This window comes from Umbelopsis ramanniana (assembly GCF_025399195.1).
Source record: "Umbelopsis ramanniana AG unplaced genomic scaffold K450scaffold_95, whole genome shotgun sequence".
NCBI lineage: Eukaryota > Fungi > Mucoromycota > Umbelopsidomycetes > Umbelopsidales > Umbelopsidaceae > Umbelopsis > Umbelopsis ramanniana.
This window is the reverse complement of record NW_026252181.1, coordinates 1-18,433: the sequence shown is the minus strand read 5'-3', so window position 1 is coordinate 18,433 and position 18,433 is coordinate 1. Positions and strand designations below refer to the sequence as shown.

Sequence of the window (18,433 nt, the reverse complement as noted above, 5' to 3'; positions counted from 1 at the left end):
GGTTTTTTCTAAACGTAAAATCCGTTACCTATAGAACTTTCTGTTTTCTCCATCCTTCGTTTTTCTTTTGTTACACAGTTATTGCACCCCCATTCATAGTAGAAAAAATCTATCTCGCTGTCAGACGAAAAGAAAAAAATGTCGCCCTGACATAGTAACTCGGAAACTTCCCTTGACATATACCCTCCATCTATTCGATCTATATAAAGAGACATCTTTCTTTTCACTCCTATAAGCTACGATTTTGGTGGAAAGTAAAGGACCGTAAATAAAGCCTTCAGTGCTTGGCTTGACCCCTTGTTCCCCTTAGCATATGATTTTTTATGTTTGTTTGTCGTGTTCGCCATACCCTTAACCTTTGCTGCAAAGCAGTGGCAAACTTGCAAAGGGACTAGGGAACAGAATAAGTGTATGCTATGTTTTGAATGATCGTAAACATCTCCGTTTCAAAAAGCCCCTCACTGGATAAAGTTTATTCTCATGATGAATGAAAATAATACGATATTACATGTAAATACATATGCTCGCCATTCAAAGCTGCAGACGGCTTTACAGCTTGAGCTTCTTAGAAGGCTTAACGTGATCGGGTAATTCTATAGATCTTGACGCCTTTGGAGCCTGCTCATCAACTTCAACAGAGAATCCGGCGATATAGGGCTTGATGAGACTCATCTTCATCTTCTGCCTCATGCCTTCCAGATCGCCGTCGATTTGAATTCTAACTTTAACTTCTCCAAATATCTTGATTTGTGCATCACCTGAGGTGAGAGAATTTGTGTGTTGATCATACACTATGTCGTTCTTAGAAGTGACCTGATCACCGGAAGTGTAAACCACACCTTCGATACCGTATCTGAATGACATAGAAACATTAAAAAACACTCTAACAAATCAACTCGAGTATAGATTAATTAAATCAAAATCTTACTTTTGTACAAGGACTACAAATCCGTTTCTCAAAATGCGAATGACGTGACCGTCCTCCTCCACCACCTTGTTCCTGAAGAATAAGTTGGTGTACAACTCCACGGAGCTTCTGGCTGCTTGCTGTGCCATGCGATTTCTAAAGTTCAAATCTGTGAAGATACAGGTGCTTAACATTTGCTATACATGAACAGGCTATGAAGGACATTATATTGCTTACTATCGCACAGCTCCTTCATTCTCATCTTATCGGTCAATTCTTGTCCATAAGTAAGATCGGCGTCTATGCAAGCTTCCAACAAGCGATGCACCATAACATCTACAGGGAGTTGAATAATTAGTTTTATGCACCGCAAATGGCTGGCCACTGTGAACCAATATAGGCATACCTGAATAACGACGGATTGGAGACGTAAAATGGGTGTATATAGGACAAGCCAGACCATAATGGCGGAAATCTTGCTCAGCTTCCGTTCCAGACGAGAAATACTGTGCCTGCAACATACATCGGGTAGTCATAATGCGTACCATTTTGTTGAAGTATGGGTCACTAGGTATCTGTCAAAAGCCATATTGTCAGCAAAGGTCTCGCGACGATATCATTCTATGCATGTCCACTGAAAAACGTACCACTGCTCGGTCTAAAGAATCGGATAATTCCTTAGATGTAGAAGTTTCCAAGCTGATGTTGAACTCACTAAGAGCTCGTCTAAGTTCTTCAAAATTGGAGTCGGGTGGGGTTGGATGTCGTCTTAATAAGGCAGAGTCAGGGAATTTAGAATATATCCTTTCAGCTACAGAGATATTGGCCAACAACATGAATTCTTCAACAAGAGCGTTGGTGTCCTTCAACTCTTTCAATTCGACGTCCACAGGATCTTGAGAATCGTTTTCCAGATTGAAGCGCACTTCGGGTGAGGCTAAAGTAAGAGCACCCTTTTCCAATCGTCTCTGCTTCAGCTTCTTTGCAAAGCTATTCAGTGTCCTAATGCCCTTTGTGACATCATCTTGCATCCGACTAACAAAAAGCAAAACCATATGTTAGGAGTGTGAGTTTACTTGTCTGGTAACCTGTTCAATAAAACTTACTCGTCGTCGATTCTATTTTGTGCCTCTTCGTATGTGAAGGAAAACTTGGATTTGATAACCGATTTGGTAAAGTCAACGTTGACTATCTCGGCATTTTCATTCATTTCCTACAATTGAGAATAGATCAGCCACTTGAAGGTTGAGAGATAGACGTACAAAAAGACAGACATACCCAGATACATGAAAATGCAAGCCTTTCTACGTTTGAGCGCAGGGAGCACAGATCTATTGCAATGGAGGTCATGAATTTAGCCTTAAGAACACCATGCTTGTAGAAAGGAATAATCGGTACTCACTGGTTCCCAATAAGGACGGAAGCATATCAATACGTTTGTCGACCAAGTATACGGTCGTTCCACGACCGGCTGCCTCTTCATCCATGGGCATTCCCGGCTTAACAAAGTATGTAACATCAGCAATATCTATAAAAAGACAGTGAGCATCCCAATATCCCGTAAGAATTTTCCGACGAATCTTCAAACACTTACGAACGCCAACCTCAAAGTTGCCATTTGGCAAAGCACGAACGTGTAGAGCATCATCGATATCCGTACAACCAGGAGGATCAATACTGCACACATTGAGATGTCGGAAGTCTCTTCGTCTCTCGTTATGAACATGCTTATCCAACACCACCCAGTCTTCGCCTTCTGCAGGTAAATCTTCCAAAATTCTCTTGGAGAACTCTTGGAATGGAACATCGTGCTCCAGTAGCAAAACTTCAGTTTCCGTCTCCTTGTCACCGGATGAACCAAGTGTTTTGACAAAATGTCCTAACGGAAGGCTGTCAAAAGTGATTAGCTTATTGGCAATCATACTCTACAGATGGTAGTATCCACTTACACAGATGTTGTAGGCCAAGAGTCTATAGCTACAACAATTCTTTGCCCGGCTAAAGTATGAGCTTGTGTAGTCCTAATTTTGATACTAGGTATTCGACGATCCATGGCGCGGAAGATGACGTTTTGTGCCGATGTGGATCCTTCTGTGCCGTGAATAGATTTCTTGCTAATAAAACCACAGTATGGTCTCCATTTCTTTCTGATGATTCCAACCACTTTGGCCGTAGGCATCTCAGGAAGTGCATTGTCAACATCCATTCCGTCAGTATTTTCGCTTTCTGCTTTCATTTCCGTGGCCTCATCTTCATCCTCCTCTATCGCTACAGATGCTGTCTTCTTCCATTCGGATTTTGGCAGAACTTGAATTGCTACAGTATCACCTTGGATGGAACGGTTCATGTTCTTACGACCGACAATGTATACATTCTGTTGTTTCCCCTCCACTGTTGCCATGACAGTAGCCTAGTGATCATATGAATCAGTCACAGCTCTCAATTTCACTTGTGAATTATACGGTCTTGAAGTACTATACCTCCAGATAATTGTGGCCACTAATGTTGAGAGTACCTTGTGAGAATTTGCCGTTCTTCACGCCATTTGCTATTTGAACCTGGCTCAAGTGCTGCGAAACAAAAATTAGAAACAAGCTCTATGTACAACGTTTGTAAGCATTTTCTGCACTTACTTCCTCGTACTCAATCTTGCCATCAGCCTTTGCTTGAGCTTCTGAAGCATCCTTGGCAGACACTACCATGTCTACCAGCTCAGGAGAATCCGTCAAATCAGCTACATAGTCACGAACGGAGCTACATTTTATTGCTGCGGATTTTGCCTTTTCTCGATTGTCTCGGTCATCACTAAGCATGACCACAGTGATTGGTGCCTTTTTCTTGCCATTCGCTAAATGATTAGCGTACCATTTAACAGATACTCGAATAGCTGTTGATATGAGACGATGAATATTAATAAAATGCTTCGTCAGCATATGTCGGGATCAACTATCATTACCTCGGTCGTTTCTATCATTCGGGCTTTCATCCTTCATTCTTTCAATGTAGGTTTCTTTGTGATGCTCGTTCGAAAATGCATAAAAGCGCTTATTTTTGTCGGCAACAATAGCGTTGACACGGTTATAAATTGGCATGCTCAAATGGCGAAGTTCTTCTCGAACAGTTTGTAGAACAATCACATCTTTGATTGCTGGATGCTCCATGATATCAATCTGTAATTTTTAGAAAATAGTGTTCAATGGTCAATCGGAAACTGAGTATTGAATATGAGTTTTCTGTATGCATACTTGGTTCATGAACACGTTTGTATCGGGTACAATATAATGAGGAGTACGGAACGACTCTGTTGCCCGAGGTGTTGCTGAGAGGAGTGCGTCGGTGTGATTGCAAGATTCACATAAGGCTGACGAACACCAGATATCGTCTCTTAGATAGTGCTCTTTGATGACTTTGATGACATTCCCCTTCTTTGTGCGCTTTATGAATGATTTCGCTCTTAATGACATTATGTGAGCAAAGTCGTCAGCTGTAAGATTTTACTGCTCTGCCTTCCACAAAAAAAAATGGAAAAGAAAAGCGTTTGGGACTGTTCATATTTTCAATCTCCGTAACATAAAAAGTCCTCCCCCTTTACGCCCTGGAGTATTGCTCAGATCGTTTCAAAAAAGCAAAGCAAGGTGCAAGTAAACATCTTCATATATAAGTCATTTTTATTTTCATTTGGTGCATAGTATGTTTATCAGCTCTCAGGTTATAGGGCTGACTCATTCTTTAGTTCCTACAAGAGCAAGGTGGTTGCATAATTCGACATCAATGGTATCTTATTTGCAGGTGAAAATGGCCCTTGATTGCCACCCCTTCACTACTGCTTTAATTAGTTATATGGATATCTACAATTTTCTAACCAATAAAGAGAAACAGAGCCCTAGACTTATCCTGGTCTTTTCACCATGACTTATACGCTGCGATACCGTAAATCTCAAGGAACAAAAGGACTGGGTTTGACGCCTGCTCTTTATGAACCTCACGAAGATACATTCGACTATCATGAGGCAGGCTCCAAAAAATATCGCCCACGTTTCTACAGAGTAAACGTCTTTCATAGCAAATCTGAAATCACACTGTTATTGGTAGTCACTGCACTAGCTTTGGCAACTAGGACATGGATGTTGCATGGCATTGATACGAGCGTGTTAGTATATATGCCATATGCTTGTGGAACTAAAAAACTCCATTCAACTGACACAAATCACGTAGGCTTGGAGAGTTTAATACCAGCTATGGTGTTAACCAATACATGAACGGAAAGTTTTTCATAGATCGAAATCCTCCTCTGGCAACCTTGATTTACACTTTGGCTGCCAGATGCTTTGGATACCAAGGACAAAAGAATCTGATGTACATGGGGCAGTGAGTGAATCCAAAAAGCCGTGCACACTCATGCTATGCATATTTACTAATATGTCCCAGACCCTTTGCAGACTTTCCGTATGTTCAGCTACGACTTGTCTCTGCAGTATTTGGAGCACTTCAAGTTCCCATTGCATATATTACTCTGAAGTTGATGGGACACAAATCGCTGACGGCTTTGGTAGCCGCCGCTTTGCTGATTGTCGAAAATGGATCCATTTCGCAGCATAGACATATCCTGACTGCAGCACCGTTAGGATTTTTTGCTGCTTCTTCGATCCTGATGTGGGTGAACTTCCATAATTATCAAAACAAGTAGGTATTATAATGCGGGTGTGAGGAGTGACTCATGTTTCTAAACCGATATTCTATGCTAGCCCCTACTGCTTCAAATGGTGGACATGGCAAACCTTGACTGGCATCTGCATAGGTGGTGCCATGAGGTAAAGCTGGATTACACTGTAAGGTTATGAAAGCTGCGCTAACGCAAAATATCTTTAGCGTAAGCTGGACCGGGTTCCTTTTGCTACCATTATTTTGGGCTTCCAGTGCTCGTCAAATGTGGTGCTTGTTGGGAGACCGAATGAATCCGATTGTACGTACATATTTTTATCTGTATAGGATCTTTCCAGTTCTAAGTGAATGAAACCCGTGATTAGACTTCAATTGTCAAGGAAGTTTCTTCACGAATCTTGTCCATGATAATTATTCCGTTAGGAGTCTATCTTCTGTGCTTCCAGGTTCATTTTCATTTACTTGGCCAATCCGGTGATCATGATTTGTTGCTCAGCCCTGAACTACGATCTTCCATAAACGCGATTAGAGTTGGCTCATCGCAGAATGGTAATGACATAATGATACTAATTGATTTACCATAGAAGTCTTTTTTTCAAAAAATAATGTTTAAAATTCTAGACGTCGCTTATGGCTCCAAGGTTCACTTACGACACTTCAACAGCCATGTTGGCTACCTTCATTCGCATGAACATTCTTGGATAGATGGATCTTCACGTAAGTATTCACTCGCGCATTGACTACATTTGGCAAACTACTGCGTGTTAATCAACCTCGTCCATTCATCGAAATTGTAGAGCAACAAGTCACTGCATACCCTTTCCAGGACCTCAACAATGGTTGGGTGTTGCAAAAGGCAGATTCGTTATGGAATGCAAGCCAGCCGATTAATTGGGTCGAAAATAAGCAGAAGATCAGACTGGAACACTTTTCAACATTAAAAAAGCTCCATAGCCACGAAAAACATGCCCCGATATCGCATAAGCTTTTTGAAGTGACGTAAGTCTAAGATTGCTTTAATGATATATTGCTTCATGGCACACAATTCATCATAACAATTCAGTGCTTATGGAGACATCTTTACCGAGGATCATAACGATTTTTGGACTGTAGAAATTGTTGATCATGACCATGAAGATGCGACATCGAAAGATAGACTCAAGGCTCTGTCCACCAAATTTCGCTTGAAACATAGTCGCGGATGCTATCTGACAGCACACCATGTAAAATTACCTGATTATGCCAAAGGGCATTTTGAAGTAGCTTGCCGAAACGACGCTAAACAGGAAGTGAGCACTTGGTTAGTCGAGAATTCCATACATCCAACACGTAAGTTCATATTCCTTATACCATTGCTGTGAATCTCAAGACGGATACCAAAAATTCAAAATCAAAAATTTAGTTAAAATGGTAGAGACCGATCGTGTGGAATATAAAAAATCAAACTTTTACCAAAAGCTTCAGGAAGTACACGGCTTGATGAGAAACTATGACAAGGTTATTCCAAATGCAGACTCTGTCAGATTTGAAGCTAGTCAACCACACCAATGGCTGCTCAATAGAGAAACCATGCAACTTTGGAAAGAAGATGTTGGTCTCCAAGTCGCGACTGCACTAAACCCAACAGTTGCCTGGACTGGGTGTGCTATAACCGTATTTTATATGCTATTTTCTGTTTTAAATTCTTTACTCTCCAAGCGCGGAATTCAATGGCCATCATTTACAAGGTCTCAAGGAAGCTCGGAATGGAGAGGTGGGTCTTTATTCTGTCTTCTTTGAGTGATAACTTTTCAGCTCACAACCTAATCAAAAATCTTAATAGCATATCAGACTCTTCCACCCAAAGAATTCTACGTACAATCCTTTGGATTTCTGTTCACTGCTATCGTTTCTACCTCAGCTCTTACATATGTTCTACCAATCCAAACGAACTTGTCCGACAGTCTCTTGAGCGTCTATTTCATGATTTTGGGAACATCTATAGCATTTGAAGTTATTACTATTCGCTTAGCACTTGGTCTGCGTTTAATCTTTTTTACTGCCATTTTCGTCGCTTCCTGCTACAGCTTCCTGAAACTTGTCCCTACAACATATGGAACACCTTGGACGAAAGCTGAATGTGAAATATCATCCTCCAAATTTAACTGTCAGAATTACCCTACGCCAACTATCAACACGCAACCTGAGCAAGAGATGCAATCGGTATACGTAGACGTATTTGGAGATACGTATACGATAGATTACCAGCCTGGTGAAGAACATGAGATCAATATCAAGGCTAGAGAAATCAAATTCAATGCTTGGAAGGCTAAAACTCAAGGAACAAAGGTTAAAGAAAGATACATAGGTGTCCAGAGCACTCCGTCCGCAGGTTATGCTGAAGTCAAGGAAATCCGAAAAATCCGGTACAAGCAAATGACTGCAAGATATTTGCAACTTCATCCAGAAAAAGAGCAAGTGAATGATGTCAAGGAAGAAGACACCGCAAATCCGAATGCAATTGAACAAAATAAGAATGGTTCGCAACAAAAAGAAGTTGGTCAAGGTGAAACATCCAACGAATCTCAAGAATCATACCAAGTTGCAGTCGGACATGAAAACTCACAGTTCAAAGGACAGGTGAATGATTCAGAGGGAGAAAATATGGCCAAGGAAGAACAACAGCATCAGGTATCAACCCTGGAAGTTGTCAATGCTGACTCGCCTGAGCAGCAGGTTATTTCAGAGGAGAAAAGACCTCATGAAGAAGTGAATAACAAGCAGTCCGAAGAAAGCAAGATACAAGAACAGCAAGCAATGAGTACAAACAATGAAAATTCGGAGGTCGTTCAAGAAGCACAGCCGATACAGGATGATTCGGCACCTGGGCAAGTTCAGCAATACCAAGAAGGAGATTCAGTTTTAGTAGAAGTTCAAGCCGAGCTACATGCTCAAACGACAGTACACGCAAAACCTGACCAACAAATTGACTCCATCGAGCAACAAGTGTATACAACATTTGTAGCAGTTTGATATTTGTTATAAATCCATCTCCTTGGTTGGCGAAAATGCCACATAGCATGACATGCAAGATATATTAATGAATAAAAGATCTTGATGTACTTCACCATGAGTTTCTAGTCGATTAGGGCATATGATATACAATCCATGAAAGCTTTTTTCTGCCGCTCTAATTAACAGCAAAATTTTATCCTGGCCGTCTGCGTAAAGGTCCGCTTTTCCTTTTGACAGCGGGAGCCAGGTACCGATAAATTTCTCCCCAAAATTTTCGATATAAGACAGGTTGTCACTCCTCATCATCATCAGTCCGTTATAATGAGCGTTGAACAAAAGAAATCTTCCTGTCGCCAGGTTCTCATCATTGTGCTTGTTGCTCTCCTCGCCATCTTCATCGGCCTGGATCAAATTAAGGAGCGCTTCTACATCTTTGATCAGAACGTTCTCCAACAAGTTGCGCAACGCAACATTGCAAAGTATGAGAACAACACCCGTTTGTTGATGCAAGGTATCGCTGACGACTTGAACAAGGAATATCCTGGTCACGTTGCTCTCAAGGAAGAATGGGTCTTCAACAACGCTGGTGGTGCTATGGGTAGCATGTGGATTCTCCATGCTTCTATCACCGAGTATGTAATTATCTTTGGCACCCCTGTCGGTACTGAAGGCCATACTGGTCGCTTCATGGCCGACGACTACTTCATCATCCTCGAAGGTGAACAATGGGCTTATGCCGCTGGTGATGTTAGCCGTGAGGTAAGTTATTTGGGTCAATTGTTTCATTTAACTGATGTCATCTTTAACATTATGAGCTTGTCTAGGTTTACAAGCCAGGTACCATGCACCATCTTGCCAGAGGTAACTCTCAGCAATACAAGATTCCTGAACATGCTTGGGCTTTGGAGTATGCTCGTGGATGGATCCCCTTGATGTTGCCTTTCGGTATCTTTGATACCTTGTTCTCTACCGTCGACATGGTTACTCTTTACGATACTTTCCGTCTTTATGGAAAGGCTACTGTTAGAGAACTCTTGCAAGGAAAATTGTAAATGATAATCGTTATCTAATCGCGATCCAAAAATTGCTTGATCTTTGCTTTCCATCGTTGTAGACCTTATTTTTAAAGGAATCTAATGTTTCTAATATTAGTATTAATACTGAAGCAATTAAAAGCTTATTAATTTAACTATTTTTTGAGGTACTCAAAGATGTCCATCCATTAGCTAGCATAGGAATGGTCCTACTTTCTCATGTATACTTCTCACGTCATATTTCGAGAAAAGGTGGATTTTGGCCACCATAGTAGGCAGCTCCCATATGGTCTGAACTTCCAGACATATGCTTGAATTCACGACCTTTAAGCACGTAGTGCATTGATCACTTCAATGGAAATTATATTCTTTGTATGTTGATCATGTTTTAACTGACGTGCTGATCTGGTAAACAACAATTTGTATAACCGTACGTCGTCAATGTTATATTGCCAACTTCCATGCAGAAAAGCCATCCCTAAAAAACAGTTTTAAAGGCTATTTAACCCGCCCATCACAGTCTATTGTGAATATAATGATTTTTTATTCAATTGATCAAAAACGATGACCAGTGCCATAAAAGATGTTCTCGGATGTTACCAGCAAATAACAAATGATGGGGTCACCAAATGTCAGGCCAGGCGGAGATGCAAAACTTTGTAGGTTGGTGTCTTTGCCCTTCAGCCGAAGTGAACCTTTGTTGACTTTACTACCATTATGGAAGCCATCGATGGCCTTGCGAACGAGAACATTGTGCGTTCTGTTGCCTTTGCTGCTCTGCAATTTCGACAGCAGCGCAACTATGATGGACTTGTCTCCATTTCTACTCAACTTCTACAACAAAGATTCCGATTCTTAGGTACTCAAGCCGATTCCAACGATGACGATAAGGACTTTGTAGTTCAATGGCAAAAAGATGAATCGCCAAAAGCAATCGATATCATCTGGAGTGGACATGAAGAAGATCTATATCAGAGCAAGATCTATTACAAACGATCCGATGCGGAAACATTATATGCTATGGTGGAGTTTGCAAGTCAGGACGAAAAGCATTTTGTAGTCGTTGTCGCAAAAGAAGACGGTGCGGAAGAGCAAGAATGGAAGTACCACAATACTAAAGTCATCGACAGCACTGAATGGACAGATGTCATTCAGAAGGAGTGGGACACCAGAATAGAAGATGCCGAGAGAAGATTTTTGCAGAACCTTACCAAGCATAATGAAGATCTAAAGAAAAAGAGGAAAGAAAAACAGCACAAAAAGAATGGAAAGAGTGCAATAAAACGGTCTCCTTCACGCGAGGTAGGTTGATTTACAATGCTTTTCTGTGGTATCGCATACTCATAGTTTTCAATCACTATTAGGACAGCCAAGGTCGGTTGGCACCAGATGATTATTGGGGTGACTGGTCATCCGAAAACCCTTCCCAAGAAGCATCAGGAGAGAGTGAAGTTTCAAGCGATGCAGATAGCGAAGATTCTGAGGATGTATACTACAACAATTGGAGCAACCACCCAGTAGAAAACGAGGGTCATTCAGAAGATGACATGGGTACGGAACACGTTGCACAAGGTCAAACCAGGGAGATGAGATCACCAAGCCTTTTCAAGCAGTTGGATTTTAACTTTAAGGCAGACTCACCGTCTTTGATGGAACAAGAAGAAATTCAAGAAGAGTACGATAACTCACACAATCCATTGTTTACCGTCCCAAGTGTTCCCAATTTGATGGATATGCATACCTCAGCTTTGCAAGAACTTACCTCCATTCTCAATACGACAATACAACCCGGCGAAGGAAAGTCCAGAGCTATTAATATGAACCCCTTACCCAAAGTCATGTATCAAAGACAAATGACAGACGATGCAGACTATGATTATGAATCAGTCAGTCGGCCGGAAAGCATTAAACATGTAAGCAGACTTCCTGGAGGATGGCCAGAATCCCGACAGGAAGATGATGACTCCAGTAGTTACCACTCAACACAGATCAATCAACATCAATTGGCCGCTGATCAACCAGAGCTCTCAAGCTCATCCTCAAAATTCCCTTGGTTCTCACAGAATGGATCTAATGCGGAAGCGAATGGCAGCGACACTCGAGAGACTGCAAAATCTTTCCTTATGAAAAGCTTGAGCGCCTTGATTGGTGTTGCGCGCATGCTTGGCTTTACGGGTCAACAAATATCAGAGATGGTCGACCAAATTGTGAAACAGCAGCCCGACGGCGAAGTTCAAAGTCAACAAGAAATCGTAGCCGACGATCAAGACAAGAAATAGTGCAAAGTTTAAATAGATAATACAGATTACGCAGTTTACAGCAGTAATGTTTTTTTTTTCGCGCGCAAACCCGAAAGTTTGCCATCAAATGGGCCAATGATCTACAGCCGAACAAGTCAACTTGCGCAGTATGCTCTCCAATGGTCGGTGAGGTTGAAGCTACATAATTATATTGAAGTCGCGTTTTGATTGAATCAGAATCATTAGCAGGCATAAATAAACCAGCCAGATTCAATGTTGATAGTTTTTATTTTATATATTTATTCCATGGTTAAAAGAACAAAGTCTAAGCGGATTTAGCGGTAAGCTCTGGATAAAGAACGGGTTAGTCATATGTCACCACACTTCCGAGGATATCTTTCCACATGAAACAACCACTTACTCTGAACGTCAAGAACAGCTTGGTCCAAGATTTGTTGTTGAACCTTGGGGTCCTCGAGATCCTTTTGGATCTTCTCAATGAGGAAAGCAGCAAGTTGCTTCTGCTCACGCTCACGGACAGTGGCTTCGTAGCGGACCCAGGAGTCGAGGGTAGCCTTGACTTCTTGAGCGACGGAAACCTTTTGCTTGAGTTCGAAGGCCTCGGCTTCAAGCTGAGCAGTCTCGCGGGAAAGAGCGAAAAGGTTCTTAGTAACATCAACAATGTCCTTCATTTGACCAACTTGGTCGATGCGCTCATTGACAGCACTCTTGTGGTCGTTACGTGCCTTGTAGAGGACGTTCTTAATACGCTGTATTGATGAAATACATGTACTGGTTAGTAATCAGTCAACTTTCAATAGATGTAAATAATGTAAAACGTACGTTGATGTGCTCATCAGCCATGCTGTTGTAAGGCTCCTTGAGGTACTTGAACAAAGCACCAGCAAGACCTCCGAAAGCAACAAGAACAAGAGTTTCCTCGTTGAAGACGTAGATTTCCTTGGAGATAAGGAAGGTGGCCAAACCAGCACTGAGGGTGACGAAACCGGTCTTGGAGACAAGGGAGTTTCCAGGCAAGGAATCGACGATGCTGGAAGCCTTCTGCTTGGGTTCAACTATTATTGACAATAAGTTAGTAAACTATCATTCAGCCTAAGTTAATGCCTAGTAGGTTGCATGGTGAGGATTGGCAAACATGCATCAGCACAGGGCGGTTTGCCGTTCGCGTTATGAAAGCATCAACCGAATGAAGATGTGAACCTGTGGTTGGCGACATAATACAGTATTTCGCAGTCGTGCCATACAGTTGTTGGTCGAAGTGCAGTAGCTACTAGGTTACTATTTACAAGATTCGCGGTAACATACCTTCGTTGCTGGAGTAGTTGCGAACGCTACAGAAAAGAGAATATTCAAGAATGAGAAACGGTAATGGATGTAATTACAACTAATCTCGAACGCTTACAAGTGAGCACCAACGGTCTGGCGGGAGGCGGTCAACATAGGACGAGCAGCAGTAACTAAAAAACATTCCATGTGTGAGCGTGATGAATGAAACCTTCGATACTAATGATGTGGTTGTTGTAATTACCTGCAGCTCCCTTGGTCAAAAGTCTGAGAGCCATTCTATATACGTAGACAAATAGGAGTGAATGAGTAAGATGAAATTGATGGTGACGACTTATTGAATGAATGCGCAAACGTACTGGGTTATCTGTGTAGTAAAGAAAGGGACCAATATTGTCGAATGTGTATGTACTTTTGACCCCCTAAGCCACAATTTTTCTCGCCAGGGTGCGCTCATGCTGTGGTCTACGTCACGTGTGGTGACGTCAGCAAATAGGAAAGAATCGAATCTTGCCACCCAAAATGCCATATACTCATGAGGCAACACTTCGGCTCACAAGCTTTGACATATGCATAGATCCTTACATATGAGGAGGTGCTTTGTACGGTATTATTCAAATTTTTACAGCGACTTTTTTGGCAAAATGTGAACGCAACACCTCGTAGCCAATAAGTGACTTCAGTTACTACAGATTTGATCACTTCCACATAGTGTCAAGAGCCGCCCTAACACTAGCCTTAGCAGATTTACTCTCTTCTATCTGTGTATTCCAATGTTATATTTTGCTGTGAATGTACAATTGTGTTTATTTGGGCTTCATGAATTTGTTGCCATTTTCATTTGATTTGCCTCGCTTGGGAGCATTGCTAGCTCCGTCTGTCTGCTTCCTCTTATTGTCTTTCGATACAGAATGCGCTACTCGTGATATTCCTTTGCTGTATCTTTTGCCCATATCTTTGTCACTAATCTCATTCGCCTTTTCTTCTGCCGTTTCACGGGCAAGTCGTTGCTCAGAAACTTGATCCTCTTCCGTGGTCTACGATGTGATGATGAATTAATCTCTGTTTGAATCCGTCCTATTGTGCAATTAACCCTCCATTACCTCTAGATCCGTATTAAACTTTTTATATGACTTTCTTCCCAAGGTCGTGGTATCTGTGAATCCTAAAAAGCTAGGTTCATATTGCACTCGTATTTTTCTAAATCATCACTTGTTAGCTACATGAGTATGCATGAGTTCCGTCGTTCATGGTTGCTACTCACGGCTTTTGTAGCTTTTCCCCTTTGTATTCTAGCCGCCATTCTGATGTTGAGAGCTCTTTCTTTTGCACCTGCTCCAATTCCTCTCGTCGCTCACTTTCAGCTGATCGCTGCATAAACTAAAATAGCACTCGTTAAAATGATTGTCATGTACAAAAGTTTGATGTGTGCTAATCAGTACCTTCATTGCTAGAAGTTTACTCGATGGTTTTTTCGTTGATTCAGGCATGATAAGTACTGTAGTTTAAGGAATTGAGCCAGTGCCAAAAAAAAAAAAAAAAAAGTTCCTTAGGTATGCCCGGGTAATTTTTGTGATAACAGTCCACCTCTCTCACCCTGTACTGTAATGCGTCATGTCCGGCCAATGCAGTATTTATGAAGAAGTAGCGACTCAGCTTGTTGGGCTAATACAAAAAGAATGCGCTGCTTGTGTAATCCAGGAGAAGAATGGTGGAGATGTTTCTGTTTTCGTCAAGGGCTTATTACTGGGTCAACTAAGCGTCATAATCGTAATTGCGTTTGTGTTGCGGTATATGTTTTTAGAGGACGTTCACCAGGGCAAAAAGGTAGATCTACGAATGGTGCTTTGTTACTATATTTTGTTGTACTTACATATTGCTTATCCTTATTCCTAGCAATTATCTCGCCTATCGCCTGCAGCAAAAAGCCAGACAAATATGAAACGCGTGCCTTCGTCAACAGCAGCTAATATTCTCGACAAGACATTTTATGACCTTCTACATCACCCACCGGAAAGCACTGACTGGCTTAATGTACTTCTGGCACAAACCATGTCACAATACCGTGATGATGCGCAGCTAAATGATCGTCTAATATTGGCCATCGACGAGGTGCTCAATGGCGGAGTCCGACCTGGTTTCTTTGTATGTATCTGACTTTTAGAACACGATCGATGAGGTTACGCATTTCCTAATCATCCGTTTTCATTGACTTTTGTCTATGTAAACTGCAGGGCCCAATCCATGTGACTGAATTGTCCCTAGGAGACGAGTTCCCGATTTTTAGTAACGCTCGCATTCGTCCGTCCGATGACATTGGCTCTATGGTACGTCTTGCATTCAATGTTCTCCATGGAGGCTGCGTCAGCTCTTGCTAAATTGATTGCTTTACAGAGGGCAGAAATAGATTTCGAATTTTCGGACCAGTTATCTGTAGGGATTGAAACGCAATTGATATTGAATTGGCCAAAGGTCGACTTTGCAGCACTACCTATCTCGCTCTTGCTCTCTGTTGTTCGATTTTCTGGTACTTTGACGATTGAGCTTATAAATCCTCCCGAAAGCTCGACTGGGTCAACCATCCCCCTGGATCGATACGTTGCTATATCGTCGTATTCTGATTTTACGCTTGACTTTGCTGTACGATCTCTCCTTGGTTCCAGAACGAAACTTGAAGACATCCCCAAGCTCACTGATCTCATTACAAGCAAACTACGGAACGTATATATGGATAGGCTAGTGTACCCCAATTTTGTAAAAATCAAGATACCCAACATGTGGGAAGCTCGAGATCGTAAGACAAGAGAGCAACAACAGGCGTTAGATGAGAAGCTCTCTGATCCACCTGAAAGTGGGCTCACTGCATCTGCAAAGGAAAGAATAGAAGAATTTGTTGAGGATATTAAAGACGCATGAATACAAAGCATTTGTAAGCGCGATTTTCAGTTCGTTGTATCATAGAAAGGTTTTCTCAATGACATTAAAGTAATCTGTTTAGAATATTGACCTTTTTGAATATCACGGCCGAATTGTTTCCGGTCAAACAAGAATGACAAATGATTGCTTACGCAAGTCTATGCGTTTGTCTACGGCAGGCACACTGACAATGAAAGGCAAATTTGTAAGATCGGAGTTTCAAAATAATTTCGAGAAACATCCAGCACTCTGTGGCAGGCCCAAGATGTTGCTACTGCAATATAAGCAGCGATTCTTCCAGAATGAATGCCTTCAATATAAATACAACACCTTTTTCCGTCTATCTTTCTCTTCACTCATTGTTCAAGACATGTTTACCACTTACCAATTCTCGGAGCCTTATCCCACTGACTATGCTCTGGATCCTTTCCAGTCAAGCTATAGCTACTATGCAATGCAACAGGAGCTCAAGAAGTTGTATCGACAACAGCTCATTGAACAAGAACGAAGACGCCAGGCGGCTGCTATGGAGCAAGCCATCATTGCTGCTTACGAAAGAGAGCGCATCGTACGAGCTGCCAAACAATTAGCCTACCAGCGAGAGGTTGCAGACCGTCGCAGAAGACAATACGAAGAATTCTACCAAAAACAGCTACTGAACAATTTCCTTGGTAATCTACTATCCGAAGACAACGAGGACGAGGAAATGAACGACGATTGCTGCGCTTATGATTATGAAGCTATGCAATGCAACAAGAGAGCCAGACTTTACCACAAGGAACCCAAGCCACTCTACAAACGTCAAGATACCTCTCCAAGAAAGCTGCATCATAGACGAAAATATCAACAACAGCAAGAGGACAACGAAGTATGGCTTCTAGTCCAGCATCTGAAGTCTGTTGATGAAAATGAAGCTGCAGAAGCCTCGCAATCTACTGCGGCAGTTGCCGATAAGGGCAAAGGCAAGGCTGTTGAAAGGGACGCAAATGTAACCAAGGAAACTTTTACTCAGGCTCCTAAAAGTAACGATGATCATCCTTCAGAGGAAAATACCCCAGTAAACGTGGAAACGGTCTTAAGAAAGCTCAAGACAATTGGTGAAAAGCTCGATGTTATCCAAGAAAAGCACGAGTCTGTCGTGTTGGCCACTCCCTTGACTTTTGATACAGAATCCGAAGACCTCTCACGAAGTGCACCAAACAAGGAATTCTTCTCTTATGAAGACGATATCATGAAGGTGCTTTTGGAATTGGATGCAGTTGAAAGCTATGGATTAGAAGATATCAGAAACCAACGCAAGGCCCTTGTTGCTAAGTCTGAAAATTTACTCAAGATCATTGACGAATACAAGCAAAAGGAATGGGAACGAGCTAGCGCATCAAGCGGAGCCGAAAGCGATACTGAAACTGATAAAGACGTCACTGAGGATTCACAAGTTGAAGCTCCTGTGGGCACACAAGTCGAAGTCACTGAGGATGCACCAGTCGAAGTCATTGAGGACCAAACTGAACCAATGGAAACGGAAGAACAGGAAACGACAAATTTAACTGGCCTAGTAATTGATGCACCCAAGGAATCCAATGTTCAAGAATCGACTCCTGAGTTAGCTGAAACATTAGAGACACAATTGCCAGGAACAAATGTGGATGCTACTGATGATGATATGCAAGTGGATACCACAAGCGGTGTCATCGCCGAAGAAGCCACTAGTTCTTCTGTGAAGGAAGTAACCGATCATGACCAAGAAGTCTCTGAACCTATCGAAGATGAGAAACAACTGCCTGAAGTTCCATCAGAAGAAGATCTCGATTTCGAAAAGATAGATAGTGTAACTGCTGCATCTAATGAACCATCAAGTTCAATTACTAATCCCACGGAAGCAACGGTTACTGAAGACGAGTTTGACATGGTTGATGACCATGACGTCCATTCTCAAAATAGCGCACAGTCAGAGCAACGACCGTCGAACCAAGAACAAACTTCATCCAAGCCAATTCAGATACCAATACACTGGAGTGATAACTAAATCATTTTTAAGAATCGCTATGAACTGAATTGTCTTGTATATATATTTAAAATAATAAAAGAAGTTTGTATTATAATGTAAATGAAGACCAATATTTACAATTGTTTGCAAGTGCATTGATTAAGAAGATGTCGTTTAGATTACTGTATGACTTATTGTATTATCCTACAGACGAGTGAACTTCTCGTGAGGTTAAAAACTGCTTTTTATTCTATTAATCAACTGCTCTATTTATACTTGTTGATTCGTGACTTATTATATAAAAATGTAAAAGAAATCTAATTTTAAGAGGATATTCAATGTGACTTCGCTGGTAAAGAAGTCCCCTTGAACCGGCGTTCGGTTGAAC

General features: G+C 41.6%; 8 protein-coding genes across 8 annotated transcripts; 5 read left to right on the top strand and 3 right to left on the bottom strand.

The window, feature by feature from the left end:
* Window positions 1-434: 434 nt before the first annotated feature.
* On the bottom strand, window positions 435-4,414 carry K450DRAFT_262255 (uncharacterized protein). The gene is made up of 13 exons (XM_051592448.1): window positions 4,153-4,414; window positions 3,864-4,077; window positions 3,541-3,794; window positions 3,388-3,477; window positions 2,857-3,317; window positions 2,502-2,797; window positions 2,310-2,435; window positions 2,186-2,238; window positions 2,014-2,120; window positions 1,555-1,942; window positions 1,314-1,482; window positions 1,145-1,243; window positions 435-1,076 (listed from the first exon to the last, which is right to left on the bottom strand). The coding sequence occupies exons 1-13, from the start codon at window positions 4,369-4,371 to the stop codon at window positions 925-927; spliced, it is 2,628 nt and encodes an 875-aa protein (XP_051440335.1). The 5' UTR covers window positions 4,372-4,414; the 3' UTR covers window positions 435-924.
* Window positions 4,415-4,841: 427 nt separating this feature from the next.
* Window positions 4,842-8,630, top strand: K450DRAFT_194308 (uncharacterized protein). Its single transcript, XM_051584480.1, has 11 exons — window positions 4,842-5,057; window positions 5,123-5,275; window positions 5,336-5,590; window positions 5,653-5,718; window positions 5,777-5,870; window positions 5,935-6,118; window positions 6,191-6,286; window positions 6,367-6,568; window positions 6,633-6,898; window positions 6,972-7,322; window positions 7,392-8,630. The coding sequence occupies exons 1-11, from the start codon at window positions 5,032-5,034 to the stop codon at window positions 8,579-8,581; spliced, it is 2,883 nt and encodes a 960-aa protein (XP_051440334.1). The 5' UTR covers window positions 4,842-5,031; the 3' UTR covers window positions 8,582-8,630.
* A 100-nt stretch (window positions 8,631-8,730) lies between these two features.
* K450DRAFT_194303 (uncharacterized protein) lies at window positions 8,731-9,831 on the top strand. Its single transcript, XM_051584479.1, has 2 exons — window positions 8,731-9,322; window positions 9,388-9,831. Exons 1-2 carry the CDS (start codon window positions 8,885-8,887, stop codon window positions 9,613-9,615), a joined length of 666 nt encoding a protein of 221 aa, XP_051440333.1. The 5' UTR covers window positions 8,731-8,884; the 3' UTR covers window positions 9,616-9,831.
* Window positions 9,832-10,239: 408 nt separating this feature from the next.
* Window positions 10,240-12,189, top strand: K450DRAFT_262247 (uncharacterized protein). The gene is made up of 4 exons (XM_051592447.1): window positions 10,240-10,260; window positions 10,322-10,899; window positions 10,962-11,510; window positions 11,586-12,189. Exons 1-4 carry the CDS (start codon window positions 10,245-10,247, stop codon window positions 11,874-11,876), a joined length of 1,434 nt encoding a protein of 477 aa, XP_051440332.1. The 5' UTR covers window positions 10,240-10,244; the 3' UTR covers window positions 11,877-12,189.
* On the bottom strand, window positions 12,020-13,549 carry K450DRAFT_262241 (uncharacterized protein). The gene is made up of 8 exons (XM_051592446.1): window positions 13,502-13,549; window positions 13,387-13,421; window positions 13,261-13,315; window positions 13,164-13,189; window positions 12,744-12,913; window positions 12,681-12,716; window positions 12,259-12,607; window positions 12,020-12,185 (listed from the first exon to the last, which is right to left on the bottom strand). Exons 2-8 carry the CDS (start codon window positions 13,418-13,420, stop codon window positions 12,163-12,165), a joined length of 693 nt encoding a protein of 230 aa, XP_051440331.1. The 5' UTR covers window position 13,421; window positions 13,502-13,549; the 3' UTR covers window positions 12,020-12,162.
* Window positions 13,550-13,793: 244 nt separating this feature from the next.
* Window positions 13,794-14,668, bottom strand: K450DRAFT_262236 (uncharacterized protein). Its single transcript, XM_051592445.1, has 4 exons — window positions 14,585-14,668; window positions 14,407-14,522; window positions 14,246-14,342; window positions 13,794-14,179 (listed from the first exon to the last, which is right to left on the bottom strand). Exons 1-4 carry the CDS (start codon window positions 14,630-14,632, stop codon window positions 13,949-13,951), a joined length of 492 nt encoding a protein of 163 aa, XP_051440330.1. The 5' UTR covers window positions 14,633-14,668; the 3' UTR covers window positions 13,794-13,948.
* Window positions 14,669-14,699: 31 nt separating this feature from the next.
* Window positions 14,700-16,058, top strand: K450DRAFT_292972 (uncharacterized protein; the record flags this gene model as incomplete). The annotated part of the gene is made up of 4 exons (XM_051593590.1): window positions 14,700-14,969; window positions 15,039-15,287; window positions 15,377-15,469; window positions 15,537-16,058. Exons 1-4 carry the CDS (start codon window positions 14,757-14,759, stop codon window positions 16,056-16,058), a joined length of 1,077 nt encoding a protein of 358 aa, XP_051440329.1. The 5' UTR covers window positions 14,700-14,756.
* A 370-nt stretch (window positions 16,059-16,428) lies between these two features.
* On the top strand, window positions 16,429-18,084 carry K450DRAFT_202945 (uncharacterized protein; the record flags this gene model as incomplete). Its single annotated transcript, XM_051584703.1, has 1 exon — window positions 16,429-18,084. The coding sequence occupies one exon, from the start codon at window positions 16,429-16,431 to the stop codon at window positions 18,082-18,084; it is 1,656 nt and encodes a 551-aa protein (XP_051440328.1).
* Between the last annotated feature and the right edge of the window lie 349 nt (window positions 18,085-18,433).

What these genes read in the sequence shown, in the direction of transcription:
- K450DRAFT_194303 (XM_051584479.1), top strand. Translation starts at nt 8,885, where the DNA reads ATGAGCGTTGAACAAAAGAAATCTTCCTGTCGCCAGGTTCTCATCATT. An exon ending in CTGGTGATGTTAGCCGTGAG is followed by an intron (nt 9,323 to 9,387) that starts GTAAGTTATTTG and finishes GAGCTTGTCTAG; the next exon opens with GTTTACAAGCCAGGTACCAT.
- K450DRAFT_262255 (XM_051592448.1), bottom strand. Translation starts at nt 4,371, where the DNA reads ATGTCATTAAGAGCGAAATCATTCATAAAGCGCACAAAGAAGGGGAAT. An exon ending in GCAAGATTGAGTACGAGGAA is followed by an intron (nt 3,478 to 3,540) that starts GTAAGTGCAGAA and finishes TTTGTTTCGCAG; the next exon opens with CACTTGAGCCAGGTTCAAAT. An exon ending in AATGAAGGAGCTGTGCGATA is followed by an intron (nt 1,077 to 1,144) that starts GTAAGCAATATA and finishes GTATCTTCACAG; the next exon opens with ATTTGAACTTTAGAAATCGC.
- K450DRAFT_194308 (XM_051584480.1), top strand. Translation starts at nt 5,032, where the DNA reads ATGTTGCATGGCATTGATACGAGCGT. An exon ending in TGCATAGGTGGTGCCATGAG is followed by an intron (nt 5,719 to 5,776) that starts GTAAAGCTGGAT and finishes AAATATCTTTAG; the next exon opens with CGTAAGCTGGACCGGGTTCC. An exon ending in GAATTCCATACATCCAACAC is followed by an intron (nt 6,899 to 6,971) that starts GTAAGTTCATAT and finishes TCAAAAATTTAG; the next exon opens with TTAAAATGGTAGAGACCGAT.
- K450DRAFT_262236 (XM_051592445.1), bottom strand. Translation starts at nt 14,632, where the DNA reads ATGCCTGAATCAACGAAAAAACCATCGAGTAAACTTCTAGCAATGAAG. An exon ending in GGGGAAAAGCTACAAAAGCC is followed by an intron (nt 14,343 to 14,406) that starts GTGAGTAGCAAC and finishes GTGATGATTTAG; the next exon opens with AAAAATACGAGTGCAATATG. An exon ending in AGTTTAATACGGATCTAGAG is followed by an intron (nt 14,180 to 14,245) that starts GTAATGGAGGGT and finishes ATCACATCGTAG; the next exon opens with ACCACGGAAGAGGATCAAGT.
- K450DRAFT_262247 (XM_051592447.1), top strand. An exon ending in AACGGTCTCCTTCACGCGAG is followed by an intron (nt 10,900 to 10,961) that starts GTAGGTTGATTT and finishes AATCACTATTAG; the next exon opens with GACAGCCAAGGTCGGTTGGC. An exon ending in GGCCGGAAAGCATTAAACAT is followed by an intron (nt 11,511 to 11,585) that starts GTAAGCAGACTT and finishes CACTCAACACAG; the next exon opens with ATCAATCAACATCAATTGGC.
- K450DRAFT_262241 (XM_051592446.1), bottom strand. Translation starts at nt 13,420, where the DNA reads ATGGCTCTCAGACTTTTGACCAAGGGAGCTGCAG. An exon ending in CAACTACTCCAGCAACGAAG is followed by an intron (nt 12,914 to 13,163) that starts GTATGTTACCGC and finishes TGTCAATAATAG; the next exon opens with TTGAACCCAAGCAGAAGGCT. An exon ending in TGGCTGATGAGCACATCAAC is followed by an intron (nt 12,608 to 12,680) that starts GTACGTTTTACA and finishes TCATCAATACAG; the next exon opens with CGTATTAAGAACGTCCTCTA.